This window comes from Patagioenas fasciata, chromosome 7 (genome assembly GCF_037038585.1).
Source record: "Patagioenas fasciata isolate bPatFas1 chromosome 7, bPatFas1.hap1, whole genome shotgun sequence".
Taxonomy (NCBI): Eukaryota; Metazoa; Chordata; class Aves; order Columbiformes; family Columbidae; genus Patagioenas; species Patagioenas fasciata.
This window is the reverse complement of record NC_092526.1, coordinates 25,024,592-25,042,882: the sequence shown is the minus strand read 5'-3', so window position 1 is coordinate 25,042,882 and position 18,291 is coordinate 25,024,592. Positions and strand designations below refer to the sequence as shown.

General features: G+C 36.1%; 1 protein-coding gene across 4 annotated transcripts in view; it reads left to right on the top strand.

Moving 5' to 3' along the window:
- Window positions 1-18,291, top strand: part of TTN (titin) — a 246,538-nt gene that overhangs the window by 135,938 nt on the left and 92,309 nt on the right. For all 4 annotated transcript variants that reach the window (XM_071811135.1, XM_071811134.1, XM_071811136.1 and 1 more), the window contains 26 exons: window positions 32-115; window positions 583-678; window positions 1,261-1,335; window positions 2,247-2,327; window positions 3,487-3,591; window positions 4,057-4,134; window positions 4,518-4,571; window positions 4,798-4,881; window positions 5,838-7,790; window positions 8,752-8,802; window positions 8,883-9,278; window positions 9,485-9,760; window positions 9,994-10,269; window positions 10,406-10,545; window positions 11,005-11,131; window positions 11,217-11,480; window positions 11,584-11,850; window positions 11,994-12,257; window positions 12,793-12,932; window positions 13,060-13,186; window positions 13,306-13,572; window positions 13,666-13,932; window positions 14,450-14,716; window positions 14,817-14,956; window positions 15,909-16,035; window positions 16,794-16,936. In XM_071811135.1, coding sequence (XP_071667236.1) covers window positions 32-115; window positions 583-678; window positions 1,261-1,335; window positions 2,247-2,327; window positions 3,487-3,591; window positions 4,057-4,134; window positions 4,518-4,571; window positions 4,798-4,881; window positions 5,838-7,790; window positions 8,752-8,802; window positions 8,883-9,278; window positions 9,485-9,760; window positions 9,994-10,269; window positions 10,406-10,545; window positions 11,005-11,131; window positions 11,217-11,480; window positions 11,584-11,850; window positions 11,994-12,257; window positions 12,793-12,932; window positions 13,060-13,186; window positions 13,306-13,572; window positions 13,666-13,932; window positions 14,450-14,716; window positions 14,817-14,956; window positions 15,909-16,035; window positions 16,794-16,936 — 6,149 coding nt within the window. The remainder of the gene's footprint in view (window positions 1-31; window positions 116-582; window positions 679-1,260; window positions 1,336-2,246; window positions 2,328-3,486; window positions 3,592-4,056; window positions 4,135-4,517; window positions 4,572-4,797; window positions 4,882-5,837; window positions 7,791-8,751; window positions 8,803-8,882; window positions 9,279-9,484; window positions 9,761-9,993; window positions 10,270-10,405; window positions 10,546-11,004; window positions 11,132-11,216; window positions 11,481-11,583; window positions 11,851-11,993; window positions 12,258-12,792; window positions 12,933-13,059; window positions 13,187-13,305; window positions 13,573-13,665; window positions 13,933-14,449; window positions 14,717-14,816; window positions 14,957-15,908; window positions 16,036-16,793; window positions 16,937-18,291) is intronic.

Genomic DNA, 18,291 nt, shown 5'->3' with positions numbered 1-18,291 from the left:
AACTTACACCGATTGTCAATATTCTTTAAAGAATACGAAATTGTAAAGGAGATTGAGCCTCCAGAAACAGAAGAAATTCCAGTTGCAAAAGTAGAAGCTGCTTTACCAGTTGAAGGTATACCAAGTACCTACCTAGAGGCTGCCAGACACCTTTCTTTCATTACTGTGTTTTGTTCTTCCTGTGTCGTTCTTCTCACGTGTACCTGTATGTTGTAGGTTTCTGTGTAATTCCTCCTCTGTTATTATGTTTTGGAAATGAGTTCTGATCTCTTAATTCTAAGTACAGCATACAGATTATTTTAAATGTTTTCAATTTGTTTCATGCCAACAGAAGTCTTCCTGTCATCTGGTTTCCCACCTTTGTTCTCCTGTTATTAACATGCTTTTTTAAGTCAACTTGGCTATTTGTATTGTGTGTGTATTACAAAGGAATAACCTAAGTCTGTTTCATTCGCCCATTTAATACACTGAGATTTGTTCACTGGCTCCATTTGAAATTACCTTCTTTAAATTTGTACATTACTCTTTGGGTAACTACTGTGGTAATAAATTTATACTAAATCTACCTAATGTTATTTAAAGCACCTGAACCTGAAAAGAAGATCCCTGAAAAGCGAAAACCACCACCACCTACTCCACCAACAGAAGATATTAAAATGGCTAAAGAACTACTTAAAGGTATAACCACGTGAAACAACAGTTAACAGTGGGAACTCAAGCAAATAATCATTTTACATTATGCAGATGAATCTTGAAAAGCATGCTTTTAAACATATCACTTTAGGTCTCTTTTTTTTTTTTTTTTCTTTTCTAATTTCCTATCACTCTAATGGTGTGCCTTGCTAATGCTCAGTCCCTTATGATTTTTTTACCAGTGTTACGCTAAGTCAGTTCACATGGGCTCTTTTCAATAGCTGTGGAAAAAATCTATTTATTTAAAAAAATCTTAACTGAATTAATGCATTCTTCTATCCTTAACATAATTCTTCTCTCTTTAGCATGTTCTTACAAATTAAAAGAATCCCCAGCAATAATTTGCTGGTGCTGCTATATGAACATGGGTTTTAGTTCAACTGTGCTTCCTACAGATCATCTGACTTCTTCTAAACAGTTAATCAGCCAGAATCTTAGCTTTGTATCATCTCTTGTCTTTCTATTATGTCAATGGTATTAATTGGGTTTTTTTGACTTTTTAGAAAGTTCTTTTCTTTTTTGAATCTAATTATGTGTGTGATAAAATTAAAATAATTTTCTTTAAAGCTCCTGAATCAAGGAAGAAAGTTGTGACTGCAAAGCCTGGTGAGCCTCCAAAATTGGAACCACCACCTGCTAAAGGTACCTAGCTAATATAACAATCTTACTTAAATCAGTCCTCTCATGAACCCAAAGTTGTAGTTCTTCGTAGTTCTTCTTGGTCTTTAATTTGCTCAGAAATATCAAGAAGCTGTTTATGTTAGATTATGCTCAATAGTGGACTCCAATCTTGGATGTAAATGTTCATCTCATATTTATGTCCACTTTAATCTCCTGTCATGCAATTAATGAGATGCAAGAGACAGAATCACAGAAGAGTGAGAGAGTTTTTCTGAGTTTTGTCACTTGTGTAGATGCTCACTTTGGTTCTCTGCATAGGGAGAAATGAAAAATAATATACTGTTTAAATATATATAGAATTGTTCAAACATACTTGGTTTGTTATTTGTCTGAAATGTAACTTATTTTTGTTAGAGGACTCTTTCCAGAGATGGAGATGAATAATGAATTGAGGAAGTCAGTTTACAAGTACTCCCTTGTATTTTTCATATGTACTGGAACTTAAGAGAAGCTGAGCACTGAACATCTCTTCTAAATGCGGTTCCGGGTTTAGGAATTAAACTAACTGGATCCTTATGAACATCATAGACAGACAGTTCAGAGGAATAAATATGTAACATAAGCCGGAAATGAAAGAGGAAAAGGAGATAAAAATGTTATTGTGATAACTCTCCTTGAATACATAACCTTTATAGTTTTGCCAAACCATGCTTCTCTTTTGTTGATTTGTATGAAAATTTCCTCTTATGCATAAACCTAGAAGACAGCTGTATGCAAATAATATAGAAAAAATATCTCAGCAGTTTTACATTTGCTTTTAATATTCTATAGTGGACCAGCATTTGATTTGTGTGTTTGAAATAGTCAGTTGTTAGTTAGCTCTTACTACTATTATGAACCCATAATAAAATCTGGAATAATGTTTGTTCAAGTGCCTGGACTTGTAAAGAAACCTCGCAAAGTAATTCCTGAAGTTACTCCTCCACCAAAAGAAGAAGTTGTTTTGAAAAGAGGTACAGTAACTTGGCTCTGTTTTTAAAAATCCGGTATATTAACATTGTTCAGTGTATTTCCCTAAGTAACATTGGTTTATGTGTGTGGTATGGAAAATTACACAAAGTACTACCTGAAATCTGTTTTGTGGAGAAAGCCTTTATAGTTGCAGGGATGAAATGGAGATATTGTGAAAATCTGTTTGATCCAAAGGATCTGCTATGGAAATAGAGCAGAACACTGAAAATCTGGTTCCCTATAAATCTATTCTGTTTTCTTAAACTCTGTAAAACTTATACTAGAATTACCAGTTTTCCACTTTCTTCAACTTCTGGACCCCTAAATATTTTCCAGTGACAGTGTGAATGTTATTGAAGTCACATATGTAGCATCTGTTTTATCTTTTATGGTTCTCTTAGAAGTACTGCACAGATCACAGAACCCTGTGGTACTACTGGACATCAGTTCCCCTTTCTTGCCTTCTCAATCACTTCATGCTCCATTACTGCTTAGAAGAAGGACACACTAATTCCTGTTCTGTTTGAAATACCACAGCAAAATTATTCATGCCCATATACCTTGCAGCCAACCTTCAGATTTCAGAGAACATAATAAAAAAAAAAATACAGATATCCAGTTTTTCAGATGACAGTCTCATTAGATACCCAAGACTGATATCTGACAGGACAAAAATAAGTGAAATAAGTAAAAGGAAAACCAGACATTATATACATATGAGTTCTCCAGATACAACACTTGAAGACTCAGTCTTGTTCTCTCACTGAAGTCAATAAGAGTTTAATCCATAGTCCTGTATTTTGTCCCTGAAAATCATCTATAACTGCAGTTATTAAAACAGAATTGTCTACAGAAAGTCATTTCAATATAATAACTATACAAATTTTTTTTCTATCATAGACAGTTAATGTTGACATTGTTCCTCGCAGATGGTCTGCTCTTAATAAAAGCATCTTTTTGCTCTAGGTGACTTTGAATTTTAAAAGACTTCCAGAATAGTATCTTGGATAGTAACACAAAATCTTCCATTTATATTGAGCTATATATTTTACATTCCTCTTTCTTCATGATTGTTGATAATTTTTAATCTTTTGTCTTGTTCACCATCTTATTCTTTTGTTTACCTGTGCTTTAAAAACTGAAATTCCTTTTATTTTAAAGTTCTTAAAAAGAAACCAGAAGAGGAAGAACCTAAACCAGAAAAAGAACCTAAACCAGAAGTTAAACCAGTACCTACACCAGTAGAAAAAATTAAGAAACCTGAAGGTACTAGATTACATTCAAATCTCTCTAGTAAAATAAAATTAGAACAAATTTTAAGAGATCAGACTTTTCAGTAGTATTCTCTGAAATTAAGGAATGAAAGTGAGATTTTAGAAGATGGCTTGCATTAACTTAGTTGTGTAAATTAAAGCTTTGCTGAAAGCACAACCAAATTTGACATCCACCTTTGGGTCTTTTTGGGGGATTGCTTCTCAGTCTTCACTGTGTATAGAAGAGGACTTTACAAATATTTTATAATATTTATGAACATATAACTGTAGTGAAACAGTTAATCCAAGCGTACTTTTAGTTAACATTTTGCAAATATTTGTCCTTTTGTCCACTGAGTGTTTCTGAAACTGTTTATGTCTAAAAAGAATGAAAATTCTTAGACATAGGGGAAATAATTGCATTTGGGGTCTCAAAGTGTTTCAATATATCTTACAAAATAAAAATAATATTTTAAAGTCCCAGAAGTTCCTAAGAAGAAAACTGAGATACCTGTCATAAAAAAAGAGGAGAAACATGTGCCTGAGCCACCTAAAGGTACAGACCTGTGCTGTTCTTTTTCCTTACTGCAGCAACTAAATTATATTCATTGCTGAGTATGATGCTGTATTAACCTAATGCATTACTATCATCCAGTCTGTCCATGAGTATCGTGTCATTATTAACCCCTTGTCATTCTTCTGGGTTTCTTGTTGTCTTTACTTCTTCGGTGCTTGAAAAAAAATCATCTTTTTTCCATTGCATCTTGCTTTACAAGAGTTCAACTCAAGTTATTTTTTTGCTTTCTGACTAAATAAAATATAAAATAAATTCTGTCTTTGATTAACTCTCTCGGGATTGTGGTTTCTAACTTTAATGTTCAATGGGGTTACAAAACGTGTAAATTAACCTATTTGTAATTGTTGTGTTTGAAATGCCAGAACCTAAGCAAGCAGCTCCTTCACTTGCTGGGCCTGAACCTAAACCTGTAGTAGGTAAGAATTCTTTAGTTATGAATACTGGTGAAGCTTTACTTACATGCCTAGTATTTTCCATTCAGAAATTTCTGGCTAAAAGGGCATTCAACAAATATCATTAGTATTAGTAAGACTGGAATTTTCATACAATCTACAGAAAAATTTAAAGAGCATTGTACTTAAATCAAAATTATTTATTAAAACAAATATAGAAGAACCATTTTTTTTTTCTTTTTTTCTATAGCTCTAAAGTCTCCAAAACCAGCAGCAGAACCAGCACCAGCTGTTACTGCTCCAGTGACAGCCCCAGTGGTTGGAAAGAAAGCAGGTATTTATGTTTATTCTATGCTATTTACCATGTTTTTCTCTCTGAGATACCTAAATACCTTTAGGATAAAGAGAATGAATTGCTGTACAATCATATAACTCATTCATTACAGGAAGATTTGAAATCCCATTCAAGGATGTTGTTATTCTAGGTACTGTCAGCTAACGTAAAAGACAAGTGTCTCGGATATACTATAGAGATAAATGTGTGCTCTTGTTTCTGGATGGTTATATGTGTCCCTTTATTTATTGTCCTACTGTGAAATTTGTGTATTCTGTTGATTCCTTGATGTTGTTTATGTCCTGATGTATGTCTTGTGAACTGCATCTTGTATTTTCTGTACAGCAAAAGAAAGGTGACATGTTTCTAAACAATTCTTGTGTTGTGTGGTTTTCTGTTTCTAATTTGTTATTGAAGTCTTGATGAAAAGTGACAGTGGTGTTGAAGAATTAGAGTATTCCTACCTTCATTTGCTAAGCTTAGGACTGCAGATCATACCCTGCTGTGAAAAAGAAATGTTCAGAGTTTGATTTCTCTGAAGCACTCTGAGTCCAAGGTCCTTCAATCAAGTTAATGTACATGCTGCTCACCCATCGTTCAAAGGGCCTTATTGTTACAGTAGAGCTCAGATCTTGGGCACTTGACAAGCCTGGCCATGAATTTGGTGACGTAACCAGACCTGCAGTGGCATCAATAACCCATTATATACAGAATAGTGGTACAATGCTCTGTACCTTAACGGTGGTTTACTTAGGTATTCTGTACTGTTTGTATGTGTCATTCATGTCTTTCTTTTGTTTTGTGATTGTGTTATAAGTTTTCTGTTACGTGGAGAAAAAGTGTTCTATGTTCATTTCATTTCAGGTATAGCTGGAAAATTTATCTTAAAATTTATTGTTCCTGATGCTTATTCTTACGGTTTTTAACTCTCTAAATTACCTATGAAACCTTTGTAGCTGCGGAAAAGCCTGATGCACCATCTGTACTAAAGCATAGACATAAAATACCTCCAGTGGAAGAAGAAAAGGCTGAGTCAATTGTGCTAAAGAAGATTTTGGTTGAGAAGCACTTGCATGTAAAAGAGAAAGTAAGTCCAAAGGAGACAGTTCTGGACATTCAGGAAGTAGTGCCACTTGAGTATAAAATATCACTGGAAACAGTTGATGGAATACTGAAGCCAGAGGGAGATGAGGAGGAGAAAGTGGCTTTTAAATATTTTATCCTGGCTCCTGAAGAAGAGGAGCCAGAAATGACACCTATAGTTTTAAGCAAGACTACCCTTACAGGTGAGAAAATGGAAGTTGCAGCAGATCACATTACTTATGCAAAGGATGAACCACTACTACCTGATGAGGAATTGACATTGATTTCTATGGCATCTGAACATGTGGAAAGAGATTCTGGTGAAGAAAAGGGGGATGAAATTAAATTGGTTGTTCATAGGGAAGATGCTGTAGAGAAAGTCTCTGACAAGTTTGGTGTTCTTCATGAAGGAAAGATTCCTGTGCATGAAAAAGAAGAGGAAATCAAGTCAACTTATGTACCTAAACATATACCCAGAGAGCCATGGGAGCCCAGGGACCAGAAAAGACTTCTAGGAAAAGACAGAAAATCAAAGATCAGTTTGAAGCCTGAAGAATTTGCCGTTAAGGATAAGACTGCATTTGTAAAGGATACCACAGAGGCAGGAATAGCTGAAACTCCTCTGCTTAGAAGTGAAGAGAGAGAAGGTTTTACTCTAGAGAAATCTGAAGTTCCTCTTGGAGAATCCACAAAGGAGCATGGCATACAAAATAAAACTCAATGGATGAAGAAACCTGGCACCACAGTAGCTGAAATTCCTGTAGATAAGATTCTTAATAAAGAAGCAAAGAAAATGGAAATTATTCAAGATTATGAGGAAGATGAGAATCTGGACTTTACATCAGCAGAACTGCATTCCTTAGACCTGTCTGAGGGGACTGAACCAGTGTTGAGAAAAGATGTTGACCTAGAACACCGCACTGAAGATGAGAAGGTTCCCAGAGAAAAAGCTTACACAATCTTTAAACCATCTGTTCTTAAGCCAGAAATAGTGGAAAGGAAAGCAAGAGAAAAGTATTCTGCAGAGGAAGGAGAAGTTCATTACGAGGAGGGTTCAGGACAACTTTTGACTGAGAAAGCACTCCTAAGTGATAAAAAAACAGGGAAAAAGATGACACCAGAGAAAGAAGAGAAAACTACCTTCAGCACCCACTTAAAAAAAGGCAAAATTAGACAGTCAAATGCCCCTGAAAAGCTGCCTGTGGAAAAAGAAGAATTTGATACAGCGATTACAGGAGAAGGAATGGAAGGTGAAGATTCCATAGGAGAACATGCAAAGGGAATCAAAGATAAAATAGTTGACAGCTCTGAGTCAGCAGAGGAGGTTATTATTCAGCCACCACAGAGTCAAGATAAAAAGCAATTCCAAGAAGTTCATACCATTCAGGATGAACGTAAAGAAACTCCAGCTCTCAGAAGCAGCAAAGATAAAACTGAAGAAAAGAAATCTTCTTTTACTGTGGAAGAACTGATGCTTTTGGGAAAAGAACTTCCAGTGACAGAAGGTATATCAGATGAAAAAACATCACCTAAACATGACACTGGAAAAAGCACATCTGTTACCATGAAAAAAGAGAAGGGAAGGCCTTCAGACAAAATACCATCAAGCAAAGGAATCCCTGAAAATGGAGAAGTTACTTACTCCTCAAGCGTAGGTAAGATAATAACTCCTAAGAAAGATGAAGGAGAGAAAGAATACCAGAAATCAGAACCTGCTCACATGACAGAGCAGGACAGTAGACCTTTGAGTGAGAACAGGAATTTGGATGCACCTGGAGAATCACATGAAGTTCGGGATGTTCCTGCAAAGTCTCGTGCAAAGCGAGGTGAGGAAGACCTCCACCAAATTCTTCCATGAAGTGCTTGTACTGTTTGCTTCAGGGGAATACCATTTTCAATTGTGATGTTTGTTTTCATTCTTAACACCATTCACATTTCCATCTAGTCTGTCCACTGGCTGTATTGGCATTCAGCCACTCTTCACATGTTTGTCTTACCTGTCTGTACATACACGTGTCATCAATGTTCATTGTCTTAGTCTTACACTTTTATTACAACTGCATAAATCATATTGTGTGCCATTATCTTCTCAGAAGAATTCACACATTTTTTCTAGTATTCGTTTTTCCATCCACTGCAATAAAACATGTCCTGCATTTCATTCATATCCTTCTCCCACTGAAAGTATCTTTTCTATTTCCTTTCACAAAATGATGATGAGAAGTAGCATAGCATGGGAAATATTTTCAGAAGTTTGAGATGTTGATCACAAGTCGGGCAACTAACAGAACATCCATCATTTGTGAGAGTATCACTTTGTCCTGAAACATGTGTTTAATTTATACAACTTATATTTTTGTTGTCTTCATTAGTAAAAGTGTGTGTTTTTTCTAAAAAAAAAATATTTAATTTGTAAGAGGTACTTAAGCTATTTTGGTTGTCAGGTGGGTATTGGTCAAGGGCCTAATTGTGAGTAAAGTGTCAGGGAGTGGCAGAATTTTACGAAACAATGGGCAGGACAATAAATTGAGGAACTAGAAGCTCCTAAGCTACCTTTCAGTCCCCAGGACTGAATATGTGTCTTTCCCATGCTTCAAGATATTGAATTTACCATTGAGACACAGATAGTATAAGTTGTATAAATATATACATATGCTTATATCTTCCTCCCCTTGTATGTGTATATAGCTAAAGGAAGAGAAAATCTGATTTGTAAAAGAAATGTCTTGATTTTGGTGTGTATGTTTATTTAACTACATTCCTAATAATATTGCTGTTCTACTTCAGAGGCCAAGCCACCGAAAGAAGAGACTCCGAAAGGTATCAGTCCAGTCAAAGGTAGGCTACTACAAATCAATACCTACAAGCAAAAGCAATACATCAGGATTAGTATATTCATTTCTGAATCTGAATTGCAGCCAAGAAGACACCTTCACCAGCAGATGCAGAAAGAAGGAAGCTCAGGCCAGGCAGTGGTGGTGAAAAACCTCCTGAAGAACCTCCATTCACTTATCAACTCAAGGCTGTACCACTGAAGTTTGTCAAGGAGATGCAAGATATAGTGCTAACAGAAGCTGAATCTGTTGGGTCTTCTGCAATCTTTGAAGTCCTGATTTCACCATCCACTGCGATTACCAGTTGGATGAAAGATGGAAGTAACATCCGAGAGAGCCCAAAACACAAGTTTATTGCTGATGGCAAAGATAGGAAGCTGCATATTATTGATGTCCAGCTGTCAGATGCTGGTGAATATACTTGTGTATTACGACTGGGAAACAAAGAGAAGACCTCTACAGCCAAACTCATTGTTGAAGGTATTCCCCGTTTGAAGTTTATCAATAATTTAAAGGCTAGCTACTCCTCAAGCTAGAAATACTGGTAACTCGTGAATTTACAGTGATTGAGAGATGGACCCTTTTGCTTCCATCAATCACTACACATTGATTTGATATGTAAGACATTGCTGCATCACACCTTCTGAATATAAATGAGACAAATAATAATGTTGTATTTCCCACAGAACTCCCAGTGCGGTTTGTGAAAACTCTTGATGAAGAAGTCACTGTGATTAAAGGCCAGCCATTGTACTTGACGTGTGAGCTTAACAAAGAAAGAAATGTAGTTTGGAGGAAGGATGGGAAGATCATCAAAGACAAGCCTGGGAAATTTGCTTTGGGTGTTATTGGCTTGTCACATACCCTCACGATCACTGATTCAGATGATGCTGATGCTGGTACTTACACTGTTACTGTGGAAGATTCTGAGCTGTCATGCTCATCTTGTGTTAAGGTAGTAGGTAAGCAATCAAAATTGTGTTCTCCTTTCTCTGTAGGATACTTGGGCTGGTTTAAAATTAGGAAAGCTTTTTCTCATTGTATTACAATATAAATAGACAGATAAGATTTTACAGCTATTAAAAGCTTGTTTTAATACAAAATCTGTTAGTTCTATTTCTTCTATTTATGACCCATCTGTTTGTAGTAAAAGTCTGCTAAGCTGTATTTTTATGTAACTTTTTGTCATATGCAGAAGTGATAAGAGACTGGTTAGTAAAACCTATAAGAGACCAGCATGTGAAACCAAAAGGAACAGCTACTTTCACCTGTGACATTGTCAAGGATACACCAAACATTAAATGGTTTAAAGGAGATGAGGAAATCCCTGCTGAACCAACTGACAAGACGGAAATTTTGAAAGAAGGAAATAAAATTTTCCTGAAAATAAAGAATGCTGGCCCTGCTGATATTGGGGAATATTCAGTGGAAGTTGAAGGTCGCAGATACCCAGCTAAACTGACCCTTGGCGGTAAGGAAGCTTTTGTTTCTATTATATTTAATCAGCTCGTAGGCCAATGTTCAAAAGCCTCTAAACAAACAAACAAAAAAGGTAACCTCTATCAAAACTTGAGCTAATTATATGTGTGTTCATTTGTGCATTCTAGAACGTGAAGTTGAACTTCTGAAGCCGTTAGAGGATGTTACAGTTTACGAGAAAGAAACAGCAAACTTTGATACAGAGATATCTGAGGAGGATATTCCTGGTGAATGGAAGCTGAAAGGAGAAATCCTGAGACCCTCACCTGTAAGCATCATTGAATTATACAACACAATTTATTTAAATTTAAATAATTTGAACAGGTTCCCTTGAGCCTTTATTGTAAGATCTTTGCAGGTCTGTCATTGCTGCTCAGTCCAGAATGTAGAAAGGCTAAGCATTATGGTGATTAAAAAACACTAGCTTTCTAAGTAAGAATTACATGCTATAAAAGCTAAGTTTTGAAGGGCTTAATTTTCTCGAAGGGTAACAAGATATTATTCAGACAATAATAAAAATATCCTGTATATGTTGCTAGGAATGATGCTGACATTTAAAAGAAGTGTGGAACACTGAAGAGACGTATTCCACTTTTTTATTATTGAGTAAAAGTGTTAACTTCCCTTGAAAAGCAATTCCAATCTTTTTAGATTACTCTTTGTTTATAGAATCCCTTTATTAAAAATATCTAGGCATTGTATTTACCATAGTCTGTCATCTCTCCAGACATGTGAAATCAAATCTGAAGGAGGAAAACGCTTCCTAACCTTGCACAAAGTCAAGTTAGATCAAGCTGGTGAAGTCCTGTACCAGGCACTTAATGCAGTTACCACAGCTATCCTGACAGTGAAAGGTACGATGCACCATTGAGCATAGTATCAACTTAAGCAGAGTTCACATGGAGCATGTTACAAATGACGTGTTCCGTTTGCTTCCAGAAATTGAACTGGACTTTGCTGTGCCCTTGAAAGATGTTACTGTCCCTGAGAGGCGCCAAGCACGGTTTGAGTGTGTCCTTACCAGAGAAGCCAATGTTATATGGTCTAAGGGCACTGATATACTCAAGATCGGAGATAAATTTGACATCATTGCAGATGGAAAGAAGCATATTCTTGTAATCAATGATTCTCAGTTTGATGATGAGGGAGAATACACTGCTGAAGTTGAGGGCAAGAAGAGCACAGCAAGACTGTTTGTGGAAGGCAAGTATCTCATTATGAACAAAACAATATAAATGGTTAAAGAATGTATATTTTAGAACCACATCAGCCTTTTTCTGACAGTAATTATGTGTCTAATTTACAGGTGTGAGGCTGAAGTTCATCTCACCTCTACAGGATCAAACAGTGAAAGAAGGGGAAACAGCTCACTTTCAGTTTGAGCTTTCTCATGAGGACATGCCAGTGAAATGGTACCAAAATGACAAGAGACTCCACACAAGCAGAACAGTTCTTATTACTTCAGAAGGCAAAGTTCATAAACTAGAAATGAGAGAAGTAACGCTTGATGATATCTCTGAAATAAAGGCCGTAGTCAAGGACATGAACACGCAAGCAAACCTCAAAGTCTTAGGTAAGTACATAAATAATTAAAAATATGCCATATAATATGTATAAACACTTTTTAATATCATAAGTAGAAAGTGACAAAGTATTGATTTTTTTGTAAATATACATTATTAATTTACCATTTCATATCCACTGTACCTTTTGTAGAGGCCGATCCATATTTCACTGTGAAATTACAAGACTACAGTGCTCTGGAGAAAGATGATGTTACTCTACAGTGTGAACTCAGCAAAGATGTGCCAGTAAAATGGTACAAAGATGGTGTAGAACTAGTTGCTTCGAACAGAATTTCCATAAAAACGGATGGCTTGCGTCGTATCCTGAAGATCAAGAAGGCTGCAGAGAGTGATAAGGGTGTTTATGAGTGTGACTGCGGAACCGACAAGACAAGTGCTAATGTCGGCGTTGAGCGTAAGTTACCATGCCTTGGCTAAGGGAAAGTGCTGAAACCTTTGTAAAATGGTGTAGAGAGACAGACACTTTCTACAGTACAATACCAAAAATTATACCTTTAGAAAACATGCTGTTGTGATGAATAGCTGAAGTATCTAGATTTACAGTTATTAAGAGTGTTTGCAAGAGACAATATATCTCAAGATATATAAATGGCTGTTGTAAGACAGATGATCAATTTTTCTATATGTCAATTTACAGTCAAGAAAAATCAAACTGTGTTTAATTCACTGTGACAGATATCTGGATTAACTATGAGGAAAATATTCTTAATAAAAATAACTAAATTTTCAGACATATTATAGAAGGCAGTTGCAGACTGCCCAAACTTGCAGTTTTTTAAAAAGAGGTTAGATAAACATTTATCAGTGATAGCGTTTGAATGCCCTAAAGGAGGAATATGGAGAGAGTTGAGATCCTTTCCAGTACTACATTTCTATGGTACAGAATAAATGAATAAACAGATGTGAACTTCTGGGTTTTTTGATTTTAGCTCGCTTAATTAAAGTGGAGCGCCCACTGTATGGAGTGGAAGTATTTGTTGGTGAGACAGCACGTTTTGAAATTGAAATTTCTGAGCCTGATGTCCATCCTATATGGAAGCTAAAGGGAGAAACCCTAACACCTTCACCTGTAAGATGGCTTCTTTATTTTTATACCATAATTAACACTGGAAAAAAGCATATTTAATAATAATGTCTTCTGAGTGATTTCTTAGTATATTCACATTGGGGGGGGGGGGTGTTTCTTTTTTTGCCAGGACTGTGAAATCATTGAAGATGGGAAGAAGCATACTCTTGTCCTTCATAACTGCAAACTTGATATGACTGGAGAAGTGTCTTTCCAAGCTGCTAATGCTAAAAGTGCTGCTAATCTGAAAGTGAAAGGTACAGTCTGCACTTTGCCATCATTTCCATATGTATCTTAAGGCATCAGAACAGCTCTAGCAGCAGAAAGGTCTATATGAACCTATTACTGAAGTGAAAGTGCTCTTCTTTGATTTCAGAATTGCCTCTCATCTTCATCACTCCCTTAAGTGACGTGAAGGTCTTTGAGAAGGATGAGGCCAAGTTTGAATGTGAGGTGTCCAGAGAACCCAAGACTTTCCGCTGGTTGAAAGGCACACAAGAGATCACTCCCGATGAAAGATTTGAAATAATTTCAGATGGAACAAAGCATGCTCTGATTATTAAATCTGTTGCATTTGAGGATGAAGCTAAATACATATTTGAAGCTGAGGATAAAATAACAAGTGCCAAGCTAATTATTGAAGGTTTGTCTGACTTTCTAGAAAAGAATTGGACCATAGTCCTTGAATAGTTTTTATTGTTAATATTATTCTTCATGAAATGTTATGTTGTTGTAGGTATCCGTCTGAAATTCATTACTCCTCTCAAGGATGTAACTAAAAAGGAGCGAGAAACTGCAGTGTTCAGTGTGGAACTCTCTCATGAAAATATCCCTGTAACCTGGTTCAAGAATGACCAGCGATTACATACCACCAAAGTGGTTTCAATGACAGATGAGGGCAAATTCCATACACTCACAATCAAAGATCTTACTATTGATGATACTTCTCAGATTAAAGTGGAAGCTATGGACAAATCCTCAGAAGCTAAGCTCACTGTTCTTGGTAAGACTACACAAAATAAGTTACATGATGTATATTATTGGAAGTGTCTTAATAATGAAAAATTGTGATCAGAAAGTCTTGGGGTTGGTTTTGGTTTATTTTGATGGGGTTTTTTTAGTTTGGCCTAAATCTAAACAGTGTTTTCTGACTGTTTTACAGTTTGTTTGACTTCTTTGAGTCTCAGTTTCACAATTTACAAAGGATAAGTAAAATAATTTTAAAGTGTCATACAACTTTTACAAAATTAACTATTAGAAACTATTAGATACTTAAATGGTGCTCTGAAACTCCTGGAGCGCCGAAACAATGTTGTCAGTAGTATTAGTAATAAGCTGAGTTGTTTCTTAGATATTTCTTGTTTTTTACTTTTGCAACAGAACTGTGTAATATTTGTAAGAACTATATTTAATCCTTCTTGCAGGGGATAGAAAGGAAATCTATTTTATGGTAAGAACTAATTGTCCTTTCTGAAAGACTGAAATCTCAGACTGAAACATATCTTGACTTTTGCTTGCAGAGGGAGACCCATACTTCACTGGGAAGCTGCAGGATTACACTGCTGTAGAGAAAGATGAAGTAATCTTACAATGCGAAATCAGCAAAGCCGATGCCCCAGTGAAGTGGATGAAGGATGGTAAACCAATTACTCCATCAAAGAATGTTGTTATTAAGGCTGATGGTAAAAAGAGAATCCTTATCCTCAAGAAAGCTTTGAAGAAGGACATTGGACAGTATACTTGTGACTGTGGTACTGATCAAACCTCTGCTAAACTCAATATTGAAGGTACAGTTATTTTAGTGAGCTCATCTGTAGTAGAGATCTTTTGGGATCTTTTTGAGATTGAGGAAATCGATCACTTTTTTTTTTTTTTCCCCCCCCCTAGACCGGGATATTGAGATTATACGTCCACTATACAGTGTGGAGGTGATTGAGACAGAGACTGCCCGTTTCGATATTGAAATCTCTGAAGAAGGTGTCCATGGCAACTGGAAACTAAAAGGAGAACCCTTGACTGAATCAGCTGTAAGCAAATATTTCAAGATGTTTCTTACATATGTCTCAAAAGTTTGTAGGATATGAGGGATAAGAAGGTGGCTGCAGGATCTAAGTGAAATCTCTTTCTGCTTTAAATAAGGGTCACTAAAATAAAAATACTGTATTTTTTCTTAATAAAACTAAAATGTGGTATAAACTTAATCCAAAATATCATATCTAATAGCTAAAAAGTAAATTATTTTCCATAAATAAGTACATTCTGTATTGCTACTCTTTAACAAACCTGTATCCAAAGTGCAATGACTTTGTGCAATTCGCTTAAACATAATGGCATTTAAAAATACGGTCTTTGGATGGTCTGCATTTACCTTTTTTTTTTTTTTGAGTTATGTTTGGTTTAAGTAGATGTAGATCACATTTTCAAGCTTTTTTCCATTACTATGACAGCTAAAGTTGGTTTAAAATGGTATAAGGCTTAATCAAATATTTTTAATTCTTTACTGGGATGATCTGGAAAATTAAGAAGCAAGACAATCATGTCTGGAAATAATTTGGCAACTCTCTGGTTTGTAACAGTACCAGTATGAATAACACACAAAGACCAGAAGTTCTACGAAAATCAATGCCTGGATAAGAAAAAAGGACCCTTCTCAAGTAAAGGTCACAGCACAAGCTTAGTAATATCTAGTTCGCTTAGGCTTCTGACTGGTCTACATAGGGATATATTGGCCCATTCACCAACACAAACGTGTTGTCTTTTGCTCTTTCTTTCCAAGAGGAAGCAGACTGTATTAGGAAGAGACCTTGAAAGGAAAGGTCTATGAATGAAAGTTTATAAGGTATATTGCAGGTAGCAGTGGGCCTAAATGTTGTGAGTGGAGGAAGAGACAACACAAGCATGGTATAAGAAGTAGGGTCTTTTGTGGTGAGGAGCACAAAAAAGAGGTGAAACAATTTTTTCCACTGTCTTTTTTTGCAGGATTGTGAAATCAAGGAGGAGGGCAAAAAGCACTTCCTTACCCTGTACAATGTACGCTTAGATCAAGCTGGTGGAGTAGATTTCCAAGCAGCAAATGCCAAATCCGGTGCTCACCTTCGAGTGAAACGTAAGTGTCTTTTAAACTGAAATTAATTAATTAAGTGAAAACAAGGAAACAAGGTCCTCATTGTCTCTTTGGAATGGGTGGACAAATCTCTATGCTGTATTAAGCCCACAGCAATTCTTTCCAGAACAGCAACTCAAGGATTAATTACTCAAGTAATCTTAAGTTTTTAGTTAAAGAATGTCCTATATGTTTTTTAACCTTGTATATAGTTTATTCATATTGGAGAAGTAGAAAAAGGAGTTGGCCTTGAAGACTGCTTTGTGATCTGGCATCATATGTTGTTATGAAATCAAAATAATACAAACAGAGATTTTACTGCTTTAAAGTATCATGTTAACCCTAGAGGCTGGGATCACAGTGATATCTGGGGATAGGGTTAAGGGTTTGATGGACAGGGACAGACCACACAGTTGAAGAACACTTGTTTCCCACTCCAATCCTAGCCCTTGCTATTTTGGAAAACACATGCCTTATCTAGCAATAGGCATGCAAGGCTTGGCAGGGAGACAGATGCACGGCAACTTTCCTGCTGACCTTGTTCAATTTAAAGAAACACGGTCTGCAAATAGGAAATTTTAGGTGGCCAGCCCTCCCCCTAAAAACCAAGGGTGGCCTCTTCTATTTAGGGAATTTAAAGAGCAGCATTGCGATGTCTGTCTCTCTTGAGGGAAGCCACCATGGAGATTAGTACATAAGGGCAGCAGCTCTCTCTTGGGTAGAAGGGACTAATCTGAAAATGATGTCTTCTCCTTACCAAGCTCGGGTAATTGGCTTGCTGAGACCCCTCAAGGACGTAACAGTGACAGCTGGGGAATCGGCAACCTTCGATTGTGAACTCTCTTATGAGGGAATCCCAGTAGAATGGTTCCTGAAAGGAAAGAAACTGGAGCCCAGTGATAAGGTAAAGAAACTAAACTTTATTTTTCCTCATGTTTCCTCTTACTTACTCTCTTTCAACTCTCTTCCCCTTCTTTTCTCATTTACCCTCTGCCACTAAAAGTACTGAGGCACAGCAATACAGTAGTGCTCCTGTGCCAAATGGTAAATCCTCAATAAATCAGATAGCATTTTTTCCCCCAGAAATTCCAGTATTCTGAAATACTACAAGTATTTATCCTACATAGGGAAACTAAGATTACACAATACCAGTCATTACAATAATGACTGTAGTGCCTGATTCTGCTGGAGACTCGGCTACAGGGGTTCTGAATGCTTTTCGCTCAGGTTAAATGTAGTTACAGTGAGAGGGTTTTGAAAGGTGCTATCAGGAAATGCTTTTTTTCTTCTGCATGCTGAGTTGCAGTCCAATTCTGCATATAAGGGGATTAAGAGGATTCAAATTCCATTTCAGGCATTTGTTCTGGCTCTCCAGATAACTTTCTGGGCAGATTTGCTTGTCAAGCACTTCTCACTAGCTATTTTTAACCCTTCATCAAGTGCTGGCTCTTAACTGAGATCTAAGTAGGCTGGAATGCAGTAAGTCTAATATTTGAAGTTAATGGTAGGGGAAATACATGAAGAAATATGAAGAAATACATTGAAAAAAATATGAATAGATATTATTGGGTTTATGGCTTCTTTTTCACATACTAGGCCTAAGGGAGATAATGTAAATGATAATACAAATTCAGACAAATCAAACTTTCAAGGCTTTACATAACCTAGCAATGTTTCAGAACCTGTAATATAGTAATAATACTTTGATACCTTTTTTTTTTCCTTTTAAATACAAATTTTAATATATTATTTTCAGGTTTTTCTAGACCTTTCTGAGCTTCACCAAATACACCTAAATAAAGGCTATTTCATAAAAGAAGTAGAATATAGAAATAGGAAAAGAAAAACTGATCATGGTGATAGGTGACCCTATTACAGTGGTTAAGGACAGATAAACAAAATTGAAACTCAGCAGATGATACTTGTAATAAATCAAGGTAATCACGTCTGTGTCTAGGAATAAAAATGTGGAAAGCTATTGATCAATGCAGTGACTTGATAGTAGTTGTTACTGTCTGGTAAGAAAAATATTCTGTGTTCAATATTCTGTATGATGGAACATTATTTTGTTCTTTTCTGTCTGAGCTATCATTATAATTACATGGAAAAAACATTCCAGATTTTCATTCAATTTACATATACAGTCAAAACTGTCATTTGACTTCACTTGAAATTTTATTAAGAATAAATTTGTAGTAAACCATGTATTTACTTGATGCATCACTTTCTGCCCATTTAAAATAACCTCTTGAAACACTT